General features: G+C 36.0%; 1 protein-coding gene across 7 annotated transcripts in view; it reads left to right on the forward strand.

Annotated features, from left to right (window-relative positions):
* The window catches only part of zgc:66433, an 89,090-nt gene extending 72,076 nt beyond the window's left edge, over positions 1 to 17,014 (forward strand). For 5 of the 7 annotated variants that reach the window (XM_073921165.1, XM_068213156.2, XM_068213158.2 and 2 more), the window contains 7 exons: positions 4,555 to 4,713; positions 4,910 to 5,015; positions 7,700 to 8,061; positions 10,221 to 11,544; positions 12,744 to 12,877; positions 14,621 to 14,708; positions 16,046 to 16,990. In XM_073921165.1, the coding sequence (XP_073777266.1) occupies positions 4,555 to 4,713; positions 4,910 to 5,015; positions 7,700 to 8,061; positions 10,221 to 11,544; positions 12,744 to 12,877; positions 14,621 to 14,708; positions 16,046 to 16,209 (2,337 nt within the window). In that variant the 3' untranslated portion in view covers positions 16,210 to 16,990. 7 annotated transcript variants of the gene reach the window in all.
* Positions 17,015 to 19,098: the final 2,084 nt, after the last annotated feature.

Raw genomic sequence — 19,098 nt, forward strand, 5'->3', positions numbered from 1 at the left:
AATGTATTCAGCCCAGGATCATTGGAAATATGTTCTTCAGCATGCATTTCTTGCTAAACGTAACATACATTGCTCTGGATGTGTTTTGTTACACGTTTCAGATAACAAGTCTAATAGAAAATCTAATTCTAAATCTACATATTTGCAAATCTGAAACAAGTTACTTGGGGTTTGTTTTGTTGTATGTTTTAGATTCACATCTTTCTTCTACATGTAGATCACCTAGCAAAACATTGACCTAAACCCAATCATAGTGTTTTCGAAAGCAAACTTAAGAGAAAAACTTTTACCTTGATTTTACCTATATATAGACACTGTTGAGTTGTTTTATAGTATTTATTTGGTGCAAAGAAAATACAAAACAAATTATTTTATTCATTGATAATATGAATATAAATATCATTAGTGTGAAAAGGAACAATAGCTCTTGTTGTCAGTCTGCCCCGAAGTGTCCATTTAACCTAGAAACTGCAGTCAAACATATGTGTAGGTACAGTATGTTTTTGTGGTTTCATTAAAATGTAGGCTGAAGCATATGTTTCCAATGATCCTGTATCGAATTCATCTTTTTGGGTGCTAGTTATGAAATGAAAAGAACACAAAGCTTTGTGCCACGTTCTTCATATGAATCAAGCAGTAAAATTGCCCACTCCTTTCTGAGAGCACTGATTAGTTAGATGGCTCAATTTGCTGTGGATTTTCACTTCCAGTGCGTGTCAGAAACCAAACGCCTATTACCATATCTACAGTGCCTATAGAAAATTATCATACGCTGCTAAAATCTTCAACTTTGCTCACATTAAATCCATCACACTTTAAAAGGGTCTTTGAGATAATGTTGTTGAAAGACACAGGTTAGGAGAAGCCTACTAAAACATTTCAAAGGCTTGAAAAGTTATCTGGAATGTCATTTGATTTCAGGCTGTATGACAAATAAAGTCATTATTTAAAGAGGTATCATGATTTTCTATTGACACTGTAAATTCCAGCTCGGAAGGTTTCCTCTGCTCTTCTAAACACAGTCATATGGAATAGCTCATATAAGACGGGCAAATAAAGCAGTGTTTCCATCCTAAGAGGTCAAAGAGAATAAAATCGTCATTTCCTGATTAACTGGCACAAAATATCAAAAGACAAATGGAATTTGCTGCAGTAGGAGAAGCTGTGTGATTATTTATTTATGTATTTTTATAAATGATTTGCACCTCTGAAGACGGTATGCCGATACGCATTGAACATGTAATTGTGTTTGAAGGCGTTAGACGTGGAGCACAGACGCTCTTGACAATTCTGGAGGTAATTAACAATATAATAAGACTAATACTGGCGTTTTAGAATGATTAAAACAACATTTCAGATTTTTTACTATGTGGTCTGTTGGTTTGTCCGTTCACACACATTTTTACCATCACATAATCTCTTATAACAAAATCACATTACCTTTTTTTTATGCGCTTACTAGAGTTTGTTCGGTAAAAGTGTTTTTATTGTAGTTTATGCACATCTTTTTTATCGAAATAAAAGTAAAGGCACATCTTGGCATTTCCATTAACCGTTTTTTATGCGCACATCCAGAATGTGCATAAAAATAGGTGGATGGAAACGTAGCTTAAGTCTTCAGTTTTACCACAAGTTTGAATACAAGTTCTTTAAAACACTGCTTCTTCTCAACATGACAAAAACCTCATCCAAACTCTTCTCAGCTACTGTTTTTGGGCAAAAGGAGATGTTGTGTGCAGGTAACCAGTGGGTAAACAAAATTGTATACTGGAATTATGCAAATTTGTTATAAAACCTACATAAGTTTTCAAGAGGTTAAGCTGGAATTACTGACTACTGATTTCAGGTAGTTCCGAATCAGTTCTTCCTTTGGGCAGACTTCATTTATTGTTCACTTTGCTCTTTAAAACTTTATAGAAATGTGAGTGTGCTTTCACAATAGCTGTGAAAGCATCTTAAAGTGTCTGTAAAGTGTGTAAACGCTGTCACACCCACAAACCACACCTGAGTCTGCCTGGAAGGTGGTGGTCTGGGCTACAGTTCAAGCGAACTCTAGTACTGTTCACTTCTGATATGAATGCAATGGGACCAAATAATGGAAGTGAACCGCCGACTGTACAACAAACTTTAGTTTTCATATATTAATAAGCAGAAATAGTTTTCAACATTGATATTAATAAAAACCACTATAGTTCCACTGATAGTATCCTACCACTGCTATGCTGATGATACCCAGCTATACCTCTCTTTTCATCCTGATGATCCCTCGGTTCCAGCTCGCATCTCAGCCTGCCTGTTAGATATTTCACACTGGATGAAAGATCATCATCTTCAGCTGAACCTCGCAAAAACGGAAATGCTTGTAGTTTCTGCCAACCCGACTCTACACCATAACTTTTCAATCCAGATGGATGGGGCAACCATTACTGCATCCAAAATGGTGAAAAGCCTTGGAGTAACGATTGATGACCAACTAAACTTCTCTGACCACATTTCTAGAACTGCTCGATCGTGCAGATTCACACTCTATAACATCAGAAAGATCCGACCCTTCTTATCTGAACATGCAGCTCAACTCCTTGTTCAAGCTCTTGTTCTCTCCAAACTGGATTACTGCAACTCTCTACTAGCTGGGCTTCCAGCTAACTCTGTCAAGCCTCTTCAACTGCTCCAGAACGCAGCAGCACGAGTGGTCTTCAATGAACCTAAACGAGCACATGTCACTCCGCTGCTAGTCCGTTTGCACTGGCTGCCAGTTGCTGCTCGCATCAAATTCAAAGCTCTGATGTTTGCCTACAAAGTGACTTCTGGCCTTGCTCCTTCTTATCTGCTCTCACTTCTGCAGATCTATGTGCCCTTCAGAAACTTGCGTTCTGTGAATGAACTCACTTTCGCGAACGCTCACGCTCAATCTGCCCAGTTGGTGGAATGAACTCCCTAACTGCATCAGAACAGCAGAGTCACTCGCTATTTTCAAGAAACGACTAAAAACTCAACTATTTGGTGTCCACTTCACTTCCTAATCTGCAATTGCCTCTCTGAATATCACACTAACTGTACCCAAAAAAAAAAAAAATACTAATACTACTAATACTTTCCTTCTTAGACTTTACAGACCTGAAACTTGCCTATAGCACTTATTCATTGTTGCTCTTAGTTGTGTAAATTGCTTCCTTGTCCTCATTTGTAAGTCGCTTTGGACAAAAGCGTCTGCTAAATGACTAAATGTAAATGTAAATGTAGTTAATAATAGTAAACCAGTAATAATTGACTACTTTCACACTAGTACTTTTGGTCTGCACCCGGGTTCGTTTGACGTCAGAATACGGTACGTTTAGCTAGTGTAAACGCTGTCGCACCCACAAACTGCACACGAGTTCACCTGAAAGAAGTGGTCTGAGGTACGGTTCAAGCAAACTCTGGTACGGTTCAGTTCTAATATGGATGCAATCGTACCAAATTATGGATGTGAACTGCCGACTGTACAACAAACTTAAATTTTCATAACGTTTATTTGTGTGTATGTGTATGTCTGTGTATAACCTACCTTTGCAACAAGCGGGACCCAGTGCAAACTGTGATAATGTCTGCTTATCTCCACCAAAAACGACTTCTGCAAACATCACATGATGTTTTTAAAAATTTTGCGCTAGATAGATGCATGTGGTGCAAAGAGATGCAAAATCTCTGTATTTTGGTTTTGGTGTCAAAGGCAAAGCATACCAGAATTCAGAAGGAAAAAAGACGGTTTGAACACAAACCAGCTGAGAAGGTGGCAGGAGGGTAATTGAACCAAGTGTGAAACCACCCTTAAAATAACAAATCCATATATTATACACTACACTATATTTATACACATATATTATACACTACACTATTATACACTATACACTATATGAAAGCTATACATAGCCTTTTGTATAATATAATATCCATGAATTGTAAGGTTTCTTTATGGAACCACTGATGCCAACTTTTCTTTTTAAGAGTGTCAGGCACTTTATCGGTTCTATACATTAGCTAAGATCAATTAATATCAAGTGCTGCTATTAGTTATCCAGATCTGAGACTTTGAAAAAAAAAAATAGCACTTGCACAGTGGTGAGGACAAACAATTAAATCACTGCCAGCAATAACCTACAGTAATTTCCCCTGGAGAAGTTTTTGTTTGTGTTTTATTCTAAAAGGAAATAACTTCTAGACGGTCATGACTGATCATGATGAATCAGCTGTGGTGAAAGTGTCTGGGTTTTTTTTATTATTATGGTTCACCATGGATGCATGTATGACCTTGCTTACAATCTGCTTCTGCTATTTTGATGCCACTCTGGTTTAGGGTTTGTTTAAGGATGGAAGGAAATACTTTGAATACGACCACCTTTTTTAAATGGCAAACCACATATAGAGGCTTTGGTGGGGGGAAGAATTTTAACAGTACCATTACTTTGTAAAAAAGTTGGAAACAAATTGCTGAATACGGTGGACTGGTAGAAGGCAACTTCTTTTCAGACTTACCAATATCTGTCCTCCTTTTCTCCCTTGGATCATATAAAGATGTCTTATGATGCATCTTCAAGACCCTCGACCCCTCAAGCATCTGTCCCGGTGGACTTCAGTCTTCCTGCCAGCTCTGTGTCCTGCTTAAACAGTTCAGCTGCCCGTCACCGCATCGCCGTCAAAGCTAACGCTCGTGCCAAGAGAAAGCCTGCCAGCGTAAGACTCTTCACATTAACCATTCATACACTTTCATTATTTATGGTGCCTTATCATTTCAGGCCAGCAAGCTGTTAGTGATGTTTTATTCTCGTCTTTTTGAGCAATGCAGGAGTAGTCCATCCAAACTGAGGGGGAAATTGGTGTTAGTTTGTATCAGTAGTTGAACTGAATTGTGTGATTTATTCATGTTTAGAGGCAAATGCTGGACAAGGGAAGAGACCTGAGGGAAAAACTACTGCTCAGAGACACAGAGGACAAACTGCGGATGGTTACAAGTATTGGAGAACATGAATGTGAAGGTGTGTGTACATGTTTTTATTTATGCTAATACAAAAACATGTTTTATTTACAGTTCTCAGTATATATAAGTGCACCCCTCACAAAACTATCTTTTGAATTCATATTTTTAATAGGAAGCTATACAATATTATGTTTGTGGATATACATTAGATTAGTCAGTACTGAAGCTGAATCTGGAGCTTATCTAACAAAATAACTTACAAAACGGCCAAAGAACTAGCCTAATTTATATGTTGAAGAAAAATATTCAATAAATTTTTTTTTTCAAAGAGAAAAAATCAAGAGAAGAAAAAAAATGTTGAAATTTTGTTGAAATTTTGTAGGTTGTGATTTATTTTTGCAATACTTTGGTTGTATTTTAGTAAATACAATTTTACAACATTATCTTTCAATTTCTAAATATGATTGGTGACTAAAAATGTATTTTAATAAATATTCCTGTTTACTAAATCTGTTTTGTTTAAATGCACCGAAATGCATTGCCTATATTCACTGAGAAATGGAGAAAAATATTCATTTTCAAAATGAGCTGTACTCTATGCTGGGCACTGTATATGTTCTTATAGCAGTTTTAAAAATAATGTTTAATATCTATTTTAGAATTACACATTTGAGGATAAAACACTTTATGGTATTTAGTCTTATGATTCTTCAAAAATTAATCCAATTTGATGCTAGAAAAACATTTTTTATAAAGCAAAGTTGATAATATGTTGGTGGAAATTATGATGCCATGACTATCATTGAAAGGTTTTGTGACAAAAAAACAATACTTGAACGAAACAAAGACACCTTAAATAGACAAAAAAAAAAAAAGTGACAGTAGTGACATTTATTCATTCATTCCTCATTTTTCAGAGGGCGCCACAGCGTAATGAACCGCCAACTATTCCAGCATTTGTTTTACGCAGCTGATGCCCTTTCAACCGCAACTCAGTAGTGGGATACATCAATACACACTCATTTACACACACACTTTTACACCACGGGTAGTTTAGTTCAATCAATTCACCTACAGCATGTCTTTGGACTTTAGGGGAACCGCAGCACCCGGAGGAAACCCGGGGGGGAACATGCAAACTCCACACAGAAATGCCAACTGGCCATTTATAATATTGAAAATAAATAAATTTCATCAGATGCTAAAATAAAACTCTTTGTAATAAAATCCTGAAATAACACTGTTTATATAAATAAGCAAAACAACTTTCAGCACTGATATTAATAAGAATTAGAATAGTTATATAATAGTGAACCAGTAATAATTGACTACCAAAGCTGCAAATTAGAATGTTAGCTGAAGGATCATGTGACACTAATAACTAGAGCAGTGGTTCCCAAACTTTTCAGCCTGCGACCACCAAAATAACAATGCCAGTAACTTGCGATAAATACAGAAACTTTGCATGCAACGGCGCACACACACCAATAGACCCAAATCTATTCTTTGTTTAATTATTTTTATGTATGTCAGTGCTGTAAATGTGCCAGAAAGTTTAACCTGGTGTTATAAAATCAATCTGCTGCATTTGTCGCTATTGCTGTAATTAATGTAATTACCCCAGGGGTCACAATCCAATAAAACAACAGTATAAGCTACTATAGTAACTATGTAGTAAATGGTAACTATAAATGACTATTTTTTTCTCTTCAGTAGGTTATGGATAAAATATGGTAATTTTTATAGTTTAATAAAAATAAATAGATAGATTTTTGAAAATCAACTGGCGTCAGTTTACTCCTCTGGGAGTGTCGACCACCACTTTAAGAACCACTGAACTAGAGTATTGATGCTGAAAATAAGGCTTTACACTCTCAGGAAAAAAAGTTAAATGTATATTAAATATTAAAGTTCTGTTTTAACAGTATGTTTACAAACATGTTTAAGGCATGTTTGGTAATTTGTTACTAATTTGTTTCTTAAAAATTATTAATACATTTAGATTAAGCAGCTGATTTTATTTAATATGACTTTAAAAGGTGGTTCATTCCGCTGTGGTGACCCCACATTAATAAAGGGACTAAGCCGAAAAAAATGAATGAATGAATGACTTACAAATGGGCTGCACAGTGGCGCAATGGGTAGGAAGCACGTTCGCTTCACAGCAAGAAGGTCACTGGTTTGAGCCTCGGCTGCGTCATTTGCCGTTTCTGTGAGGAGTGGGCATGTACTACCTGTGTTGGCGTGGGTTTCCTCCGGGTGCTCCGGTTTCCCCCACAAGTCCAAATATATGTGCCATAGGTGAATTGGGTAGGCTAAATTGTCCATAGTGTATGTGTGTAAATGAGAGTGTATGGATGTTTCCCAGTGATGGGTTGCAGCTGGAAGGGCATCCGCTGCATAATACATATGCTGGATAAGTTGGCGGGTCATTCTGCTGTGGCGACCCCAGATTAATAAAGGGACTAAGCCGAAAAGAAAATGAAGGAATGAATGACCTACAAATAATAACTAGTTAACTTATTTTGCAGTGTGCTTTGCTATAGTGTAATCATACATTTAGGTACTGAATATTATTAATTAACTGGATGCACTCATTACATGGCTTGGGTTAGAAGGATATTTACAGTTAGTTCTATATAATTATGCATAATATATTGTTGTTGTTACACGTTGCTTGACTGTACTATAACAAGGACACCTTGTTTTTTTGTTGTTGTTTTTGTTGTCTGGATTTGCCAGGAGAGCTGGTTAATATTTCAGACAATGAATCCTTTGCTTCTGAACACGAGGATGAGGAAATGACTGACTCCGGGCAGATTCAGAAAACCTCTCCTAAATCCTCCATCTCAGCTGGAGACGACTCTGAAGGAGAGGAATGTGATCACGTCCCCGAATCCGAGGTCCCACAATCCTCTTGGGAGATTCCTGTAACACTTGAGCTGCAAGCTCATGATGATGCTGATGACTTCCTGTTGGACACAGGATGTGAGGTCGTTCCTGAAGAGCAGGGGTCACTGCTGGAGGAAGTGCTGAGCTCCCTGAAGAGCCCTCTTGCGTCAGGACTCACACTAGAGCATGAGAACGTCAGTCTTCAGAGTGAGGTACAGTACAGTCACTAGCATTTTTAATTAAAGGGATAGTTGACCACAAAATTAATTATCTGATAACTCTTCCAAATCTTTAAAAGGTTCTTTCTTAAAAAGAAGTTATTTTGAAGAATGCTGAAAACCATTAGCCACTTACCTCTGTATAGTTTTAGAAGTCAGTGGCTACCAATATCCAAAATTCCCTAAATTGTTTGTGGAGTTCAACAAATGCATGAAACTTATAAACATTTGGAATTATTTGTTGAATTATCTGTTGGATGTACTGCCATTAGGCAGACATTTCAGATCCATCAAAGCACAGACAAATAGACCTAAAAAAACAGTTTATACCCAAGAGCAATAAATGTGCTTAACAACTCAAATACCTTCATCTAACAGTGACATTGCATTACAAAACTGAACAGTTCTTAGACAGGAACACCAAGTAAAAATCCAATGTGCATTGTGTTACAGCTATTCATAAATATGTTCTTCACACAATATGTTCTTTCACACATTCCCATATACAGTGATAAAGTGTACCTCTTACTTCATTACACTTTATACAGGTATCTGGAATATTATCGTTAAACTTGTCTATTATAGCAGGTGTTATTTATGTTCGCATTTACTATTTTTACTGTTGGAGTTTCAGGCTACTTTTGATTGTTTGTATCTGAGCTTTCTTACATGCCTTATTCCAATCCTCTAGAGATATTTCATCTACTATATCTTCTTTCTATAACTTTAGTTTTGATTCTGAAGATTCATTAGAACCAGATATGAACAATTTGTACTAACTCCATTTCTAACTGGCGAATGACATGAACTAGTGGGTTGTCTGCTGTCGTGTCGAGGCAGGCGTTTGCAATTTTAGGAGGGGTGGCTTTGAAACAGTCCCTCCCTTGCAATCCAAAAATAATATGCTAACTGGTTAGCATTTTGGCAGATCTCCTACTGCACCTTTAAAGGGCCATGAAACCCTCTGGTTTCAGCAGGGTGTTTTCACACCTCTACTTTGGAAAAAGTCAGAAAAGTGGGCGTGTCCAGCTCTGTTTAGGGGGGAGTGTCGGAGGAAGAAAAGAGGCTTGGTGTGGGAGTGTCTATTTGGGCGCGCTGAATTTCAGAGTCAAAACACACAACCACAGCGGACAAAGTGACTGTTTACATGGACATATGTAGTCGAATTATTTGCCAAATTATTAAATGGTGGACTTTAACTGCAGTTTGGCTCTTTCATTCAGGGAATTCATTCATGTCCCTCCCGACAAACGAGATATTTGATTCGAGGAACTGCTCTAAGCGTGTATTTTTCATGCAATGTTTGATACCGCACGGCGAATGAGAGAAAAAAAAAAACCTCCGCATTTAAGTGTTAAGTTAGATTAATCTCAGGTATTTATTACATTGCAGCTTTTGCACAATATATTTGTACACCTGAGGTCTGCACAATAACAATATAAAACAATACAATATAATAAATATTTTTTTCACTTTTGGGTGAACTATCTCTTTAAGAAAAGTGTCAACAAGTTATCAAGAAAAGGATTTACTTGTATTGGATAATAATGAAATTAAGATAATAGTTCTGTGATAATGAAGATGTTTGTGTTGCTACTACTGTATGTGAACTACAGCTCTGCATAGTAAAGGCTGCATGTGAAATTACAACATATAATAACATGTTTTTCCACTAAACTTCAGTCACGTGTTTTAGAAATCCTTCTGTAAGATGATTCTGTAATCATACCATTATTAGTCCTGTTGAATCAATGAAAGCAGTTCATTCTGCCACTTCTGAGAGAAGAGAGCGCCATCTGGCCTTTTGAGGAGATTCATGATCATCATTTAAAATTGTTAATGTTAAGATTGATCACTTAATTTTTTATTTATCTCAAGTGCAAGTCTGAATAATAAAATGTTTTTATATAAATAGTATATTTGTTACACTAAAGATTTTTCAATCATATTTGGACACTTTTCATGCCTTTAATATGCTTTCTGTGTATACCCCAAAAACCCCAAATTGTATTTGACCCTTCTTTTTGTTGATTATTTTGACTTTACACTAGTCATCAGTTGTGCAAAATGTATTCTTGATGCGCTAAAATTCCCTCCTCATTGACCAACAAACTCATTGCATTAATTTAAAGTCTTTTGCTTCCTCTTTTTAGGTCGAAGACGCAAATAGCAAGAGCATTGTTGCTCAGCTTGAAGATGAAGACAGCAAAGATCTCCTCAATCCCTCAGAGCCAGCAGTGACCATGAATGAACAAGCTCCACCACCCGACTCGCTCTCTGAATCATCTGTAGATTCTGGAGAAATCTCAGAGGAGACCACAGAGGAGGAGGAGCTGCTGGAGTTCATCGGTGAAGAGTCTGTAGAACAAAGTCATTCACAAGTGCCTGAAGAACATGAGGAGAAACGAGTACACAACGCTGAGAGTGCCAGAGAAGATGAAGAGCTTTTAGAATCGCCAGTCGCTTTTATAGACAATGTGAAAGAAAGTGATGTTACTGAAGATGAAGCTGAATTGGAAATCCAAGATGGTGGAGATGATGGAGAGCGTGGCGATGATGGAGATAGTGGAAATGATGGCGATAGTGGAAATGATGAAGATAGTGGAAATGGTGGAGATGATAAATTGACAGAGGTTGAACCTGAGAAAAGCGAAGACTCTACAAATTATGTTGAACCTCAAGAAGATAAACCAAGTTCTCCAGAGCCTGAAAACCATGAAGCGTCAGATGATGAAAGAGACTTAGTGGTGCTCAAAGTGGAGAACGTGCATGAACCTGATCACACAGAGAGAGATGATGTCTGGAGGTCAACAGAAACCAGTGATGAGCCTGAAGCCTCTAAGTCTTCAGCTGTTGAGATCCTTGTGTCTCCTCAGCAGGAAAGTCCAATTCTCCAGTGTCAGTTTTCCAAGTCATCAATGTCTTCTCTAGAGAAGGAAGAGGATCCTCTGCCCATTAAGCTGGAAGAGTCTGGTGAGCCTCAGGAAGCGTCTTCAGAAGAAGCCAAGGTTGTTGTTTCTGAGCAGCAAGTCCCTGAGTTACCTGTGAGCATTGCTGAGGTTCGTCCACGGTTCACCATTGCTCCTGCATGGCAGAGATCACTGGCCTCACCAGAGTCACAGACTGAAGATACTAATGTTTTGTCTCCACAAACAACTCAAGTCATCGTTCCCGTCCTTGAAGAGCGACCCAAACCAGCCCGCACTCAGAGTTCTCCAACACTGCCGGTCCAGAAAGAGGCTGTTCATGTGGAAGAAGAGAAGAACCCGGAGAACCCATTCGGGGTGCGGTTGAGAAAGACTCCAGTTTTGCACCGTTATGGTTTGGATGGAGAAGCATCTTGGAGCGGCACTCAGACTGCAGAGTCTGCAGGGCCGCAAGAGACACCAGATCAAGAGCAGAACGACAGAAAGCCCATCCTACTGAAAAAACCCGAACTCATGTTTGATCCAGGGATGTCAGCAAGGAAAGTGCCAGGTAACGCAATTTTTGAAAGATTATTGTGGGTAGACACAATGTTTTTTTAATATTATTATTTTTATCTTGGAATAAAAAAATATTAAACATTTAGCATTTGAAATTAAAACTGTTTTGAAGCAAATATTAAATGCATTAAGATGATTTAAAATCAAAATAACCTAAATTAAGTTCTGGATGGATGGATGGATGGATGGATGGATGGATGGATGGATGGATGGATGGATGGATGGATGGATGGATGAATGGATGGATGGATGGATTATTGAAAAACTGAAATATAAAAATAAATAAAAATTAGTTAAATGTTTAATACATGAGGTGAAACTTATTATAAACCATATTGTTATTTAATTAATTAAAAATTATCTTTTTATACATACAAGATATTTTATATATTTTGTCCTGTTTTCTAATTAAAAATATTTCCAAAAAAGTATTTATTTCTTGAAATTTATTAATTATTTTTTGGCTTTATAAATAATTAAATAATTTTAATCAGTTTTATTATGCCACTTTTTAATGTACTTTCAATTATTTTAAAAGATTGCATTTGTTTTTCTGGTAAATTTAAATTGTGGGAATGCTCAGATGTTTTTTACTGGAAAGCAAGACCGAAATGCCAAATATTTTAACAATTGTAAACATTTTCATGTCCGCAAGAAATCAAAACTAACCATATGATTTTTGTTAGCTCATATTGCTAGTTTTTTGGTGAACAATTCATCTGTGCATGTCATTATGAAAACAAAATTGTTTGCCCTTCTATGAAATCTGAAAATGCACTTCCTGTTTGTTTTCAGTTAAATTATTAGATTACGTTTATCTTAGCAAATGGGTGTGGCTAACATATTTAATCAAGCTTCTCCAGCTGTCAAGAGGAGTCTGTTAGGTTGTAATAACTCTCCCCAAACCCTTTTCGCATTTTTCTGAATGAAATGTCTACATCATCATTCAGCTCGCAAAAAAACAAGCCACGCCCACTGTTTTCTCATTGACTATTTCGTTTCTCTAGGAACTGTCACGATATGAAAAAAAATAATGATAATCATTCTTGGTTGTTATTAGTCCACAGTTATTAATGATGGCTCTTATATAATACTGAAAACCTTTTTACATTCCTCCCTAATATTTTTAGTATCTTAGCATTTCACATTATTCTTCAAATAATATGATGCAAATTTGTATGTCCATTTTAGAGACAGTGGGCAGAATGTCAGTTGGTAGTTCAGAGTCTCCTAGCTGGATCTCTGTGGCTCGACAGAAACAGAGGAACTTCATAGAGAGCTCGTCACCAGAAAACTCTCCAGAGAAACTACCAGCACAAGTTCAGGTACACAAGCTCTTGCTTCTTGTAAATAGCAAACATGCCCTATAAAAGCATGTCGGCTTCTCAAGGAGCAGCTTCAAAACTCTTCTTAGCATCAATAATACATGTTGCAGCTTGGGAAAATTTGATGTTCTGTGAAGTTTTAAGGCAGAATACTGCAGGCAGAAAAAGTCAGTTTTCATATTTTTCAGGTTTCTTTCATATAGTTTCTCATATAGGCTTTCATTACAGTCTTATGTCCAGCCCTGTGCTTAGTTTGAGACGGATCCTGTACCTGAAAATGTCAGATATTCATGTTTTGTGTTCGGGTATTTATTTTAATGGATCCAGCATTAACTTTTGTGTGGTGAACACACACACGGTAATCACCATGTGCAAGTTAAAGCAAAAGTCATATTTACCTATTAACCCTCAACAATATTTTCAGCCAATCAGCTTTCTCATGTTTACAATCACTCTTATTGGTTGGTGATTGTTTCGTGGGCAGGGAGCAGTTAAAATAAATAATGGTTTAATGGCCAACCTAAATAATATTTGCATTTTCAAATGGCAAAGAGGCAGCCATTCATATGTTCATATTTTAAAACCACGAGTAAATCTGAAAATGAGCCTGATCAAAAAAAGATCTTCAGAAGATGAAACTGCACAAATGGATCAGGATAAAGGGAGACAGAAGCTAAGCGATCTCAAGCCAGCCAGAAAACATGACAGAGGAGGTGTCTTGGCTCTTTTTAAACATCTTCAAGATTAGACTGAGTGAGTCATTTAATGATTTGTTTTTCGCTTGGCACATAATAGTGCAGTGAACTGAATAGTGTTTGTTCATACAATTTATGTCTGTACACGTTTTTATTATTCTTCAAAAGTTATATGGCACAAAATCACAAATGTGATGCTTTCTTTGCACTATCAATGTTTAATGGCGTCATGTTCCGGGAAATCTGAAATTGTGTTGTAGACAGTACCAATTTTTTTTTTATTTTCTGGTTTTGTTCTGAAAATTATTCCTTTACAAATTAAGATTGGTCCAGCCTAATATAAAAAGCATAATTTTCTCACACTTTATCAATTTGTGTCTGTAAATTGCATACAGTTATAATTCATGAATCATTTATATTCCAAAGATTATTAGTGTTATTTTAATAAATACTTTTATTTTGCATACTAGAATTTTAAATATTGCTTTAATAAACAGACATACTGTGCTTAACTATATGCAAATTAGTTTTAATTTCAAATGAGTGTTTTTATTAGCATGTTTAATAAAAATATGCCTCGTTTGCAAATTCAAAGGGATAATTCATCTCAAAAATGACAACTCTAGTTATCCTTCACTTGTTCAACACCTATTTGATTTTCTTACTTCTGTTAAACACAAAAAAAAGGAAAATGCTGGTTGCTGTGACCTATTGACTTCCGTAGTAGGCTGTTTTTTCTACCATGAAAGCTAATGGGTCCCATCAACCAGCATTCTTTAAAATATCTTCTTTTCTTGTTCAACAGAAGAGACTCCCAAGGTTTAAAACCACATAAGGGAGAGTAAATGATGAGGTGATTTTTGTTCAACTACCCCTAAAAGCATAACATAAGAACTTTTAATATGAAAAATCTTTGGAATCAATGTAATCCCATATAAGTATGTTAAAAAAAAACCTTTAGATAATTTTAACTCGAGTCTGTTTCAAAATCAACTGAAGGCTCAGTTTGGCTTTCTCTTTTATTTAAAATGTGTTTGCTTGATTTTAGGGAGACGTTAAAAGACAGGATTCATCGCCCAGTTTATCAGCTCCAGTCGTCAAAGAGCAGCTCACACAGCCGTGTTCACCTTTACAAGGTAATCACTTTTCCATTAGCAGCATTCTCTGTCGAGGCTTTACATAGCAAAGCTTTTGTGGATTTAGGGTTGTTGAATTTGGTCTGAAAACTGCAACTACCCATAGAAATATGGTTTTAATCTCCTAATAGCGTGAGGTTACAGTTTGAGCTCATGGTGAAAATGACAAATATTTCAATGTCTGCCCCCTAGTGGATATTTAATGTAAATGCCACCATTTCTTTAGTGTTTTTAACTTTACACTCAAAAAATGACATTTGTTGCTTGTTCAAACTACTTATTTGAAATAAATTGAAATTATACATTTTTGAAGGGGGGGGGGGGGGGGGGTTACTTAATTGTTTTAAGTTTAATTCACTTTTGAAAAAAGTCTTGTGTTGGGACAATATATATATATATGCTGATTTGTTGCTTGAGTATTCTTTTATTCTTCTTAATAATTATTGTTAATATTTTGAGTAAAAAATGATGATACCTTTTTTATTATAGTTTGGCGAAATATAATGTTCAACAAACATAATCTATTTTAAATGGGTTATTTTTTGTCTAACATAAATGTATTCTATTACTTTAGATCAATTGAATGCATCCTTGCTGAATAAAAATATAAATATGTACAAATACATTTTATAACAAATAAAAATATAATGCCATATCATTTTGATCATTGGTGTATCCCAGGTTCTACAAAATATTAAGCAGCACAGCAGTTAATAACAGATAATTATAATATGAAATATTTGTCAAGCACTAAATCAACATATTAAAATGATTTTTGAAGGATCATGAGAGACTCTCATGTAAACCTGACATACATACGCGAATGCGTCAGACCGGAAATGGTCATGCATCAAGTTTCGCAGTTCACTGCGTTAAAAAGTTCAAGCTTGGTGAAGTCTGACCTGCTAAATTGCATCACATGATTGCGTGAGACCAATCGAAGATCAAAACATGACCTCTCTGGACAGAAATTTAAAAGTCAACTTGTTTAATCCCGCCCATTTTCGCAGCGCTGTACTACAGAATTTCACACGCACAAACTCTAGTGTGACCGCAGCATAATACTGAAAATTCAACCTTTTCACCTTCCAGAAAAAAAAGATATTTTCTAATATATTACAATAGTAAGTAGATAGATTTTGAAGTAACATTTGAAATTGCACTAATATTTCACGATATTTCACTTTTTGCTGTATTTTTAAATCCAATAAATGGGAGAAAGATTGAACAATTCAAACGTTTGGCTGTCAATATATATGTATCTCTCATTACATCTTAAATAATATGAAATAATAACTTTTTTTTTCTTCTTCTTCTTCTTTTTTTTGCTCGACCAGTGTTCTGCTCTCTTGAGCTCTCCAACACATCCATGGTGGAGAAGGAAAGTAAGAGGATCAGTAGCCCGTCCACTGCACCTCTGGCCCAGGACGAGCCGCCCTGGCTGGCCCTCGCTAAGAAGAAAGCCAAAGCTTGGAGTGAGATGCCACAGATCGTCCAATAAAAGGCCAGCTAGCATATGGACTTCTTCTCAATATTTACATAAACAATAGACATAAGCAGTAACATGACACACAGCCTAATTGCACTTGAAGGGGTAGTTCACTTGAAACTAAAAATCGTTTGCTCACCCTTTACTTGTTTCAAACCTTTATGAGTTTCTTCTGTTAAACACAAAAGTACTTTGAAAAATGATGAGTTTCATATGTTTTCCTACTATGAAAGTCAATGGATAGAAGTTTTCTTCAAAATAACTTATTATTTGTTCAACAGAAGAAAGAAAGCTATAATGGTTTGAAAGCACTTGAGGATGAGTAAATAGTGTGTCAATAGTATTTTTGGGTGAACTATTTCTTAGAGCCGTGTGGTGTCACTTGTGTGTTTTTTTACGACATCACAAAGGATACATCATATTTGTGTAATGATTTGGTTTGCAGCAAAACACATTTTCGTTTCGTAAAGGAGAGGGTTTGAAATGCTTTGATATGAGGACGGTCGAAGTGAATGATTTTTGCAAACAAACAAGAAACCGATGAGCCGCCATCAAAGCTGTGTTTTTATTTACGACCGTGAGAGGAAAACCTTCACTGCTCTTTACTAAGTAACTCTGCTATGTTATATTATAGTCTTTCCAGTAACACAGTTATCCTGAACGCAGCCGAAGGTGTCTTTGTATTTATTTATCTCACTCTTGTATGTTTTATGTATTTTTGTATTTACATGCACAGTTTTGTGACTTGTACATAAAAATGTGAAGTACAATAAAAATCAGATCATAAACTGAAGCCATGTTCGTTTGATCCAGCACAGATCATTTCAGTCAGATTTTACTTTTTTGTGTCGATACACTTTTATCTTCAGTTTTCATTCATTTGCACTTCTTCTGCATTAAAGTTGGCCTGTTGGTTATTTAGATTTATGCGGAATGATCTTGAGAGTATAAAAACAAAAACCGTATATTATATGATATGAATATATGAAACCTGTAACCTCAAAAGAAAATGGGTTCTTTGGGATCAGCTTATCCTGGTATAAGTAAAGTGAGGATCGGGCTGTTATCGCCCCAAAATACTGAAACAAGCTTCCACCCCACAATAGACACACTCCAAATTTAGAATGTTTGGACGTTTCCAGATTTTTTTCATAGTACCTTTTTTTGGTGTCAGTACAACAACAAGGGTTTGGAACGAGTAAAAGAAGAGCAACTTAAATGATGGCAGAATTTTCATTTTTGGATGAACTATCCCTTTAATTCCACTCAAAAAATGATGTTTGTTGCTTGTTCAAACTACTTGATATAAGTTGAACCTACACAAATCTTTTTGGGGGACAATTTACTTGTATAGTACTTGTTTTTTTTTTTTTGTTTTTTTTGTTTCCACATACATTTTTAAAAAGGATTATGTTAAATGAATTGAATTGTGTTGGGACAACAATAGGAAATAATGTGGAACCCAGCATTTTTTACAGTGTAGGAATAAACTTGCCACTTAGTGTGCAAACTCTGTGAACTGAAAAGAATGATGTAATGATGTTCAACTTAACATGTTTGTTTTTAATTCAGCCCAAATGAATTGTTTACAACCACTTTACTTAAAAGTAAAAGGGAAATCCAAAAGTAAATCTGAGGAATCCTCTTTGAATCATTTTTTTCAGTGTGGATTCTTCACATTAGCGAATACAAATCAGTTTGAATTCTTTCTGGTATATTTGACAGGTTTATGATGCCGACCATTTCACGAGCACTCAAGAGGACCTCAGTTCACTGGTTCTCAACATCTTTGTGGTCAGCAAAGATGAAGGTCACAGAAAGCTGGAATAGTCATAAAGCAGTGGTCTCAAACTCAATTCCTGGAGGGCCGCAGCTCTGCATAGTTTAGCTCCAACCACCTTCAAATCACACCCGCTTAATAGTCTCTAGTAATCTTGAACACCTAATTAGTTGATGGATTTGGGTTGGAGCAAAGCTGCAGAGCTGTGGCCATCCAAGAATCCAGTTTGAGACCTATACCTTAGAGGGAGCAGAACCTTCTTTAGTATTTTTGCAGGTTCTTGCACCAATCTTGGGCCTCTTTTATGCATTTGAAGAAAGCTATCCAAAGAATCTTCAATACACCATTGAGGACTTTCAAAAGATCTTCTTTGAGTTCAAGGATGTTATCAAGAACATCTCCTCCAAAGTCTACGATCTCAAGGTAAGCTTACTGGTCTAAAAACCACACATTGTGGATGGTAGTGGGATTTAGCTGAGTGCCTTTGGTTAAGTTTTACTCTTCAAATGTTCCCGGTTCTCCAAAAGCATGTTTTTAAAATGGCACTTTTACAATACTTGTGGGTCTGTTGATGTGTTTGTGAAGAAAACGTAACTGTTGAGGATTTTTTTAGGTTTCAATACAAAATGCTATATCTTTTTGGGATATGTAGATCATACATAAAATAATGAGAGAAATGGGAAAAATTAAGTTAAGTTTGTTAAAAATTTAATTTCAACAGTCATATAAATTAAGTTCTAAGCTCTAATAAAATTATGCAAAAAAATCATTACATTTAAATAAATGAAGCAAATATTTTTTTTCCAGTGTACTGACAAATACTATCTATCTTATAAATACTACAAATGCAGCTATCATTGCTTCAGTCATGGTGTTGCTAGGCCTATTTTAGGGGTGCTGTCGCCCCTTTATATTTCTACTCAGCCGCCTTAAAACATTTGCAATTAGTTTATAAACCGTAGACTAAATTATTACCTCATTTCCCTTTAAATTGGATATAAAAACTGCTTATTTGCAGTTCTATAGATACACTTGTATCACTTGTACCCCAGTGTCATGGAGGAGCAGCGGGTTGCATTCACCTCATCAGCACAGCTGTTTCCTCCAGTGAAAAAATGTAA

Source organism: Danio rerio, chromosome 14, assembly GCF_049306965.1.
Source record: "Danio rerio strain Tuebingen ecotype United States chromosome 14, GRCz12tu, whole genome shotgun sequence".
Taxonomy (NCBI): Eukaryota; Metazoa; Chordata; class Actinopteri; order Cypriniformes; family Danionidae; genus Danio; species Danio rerio.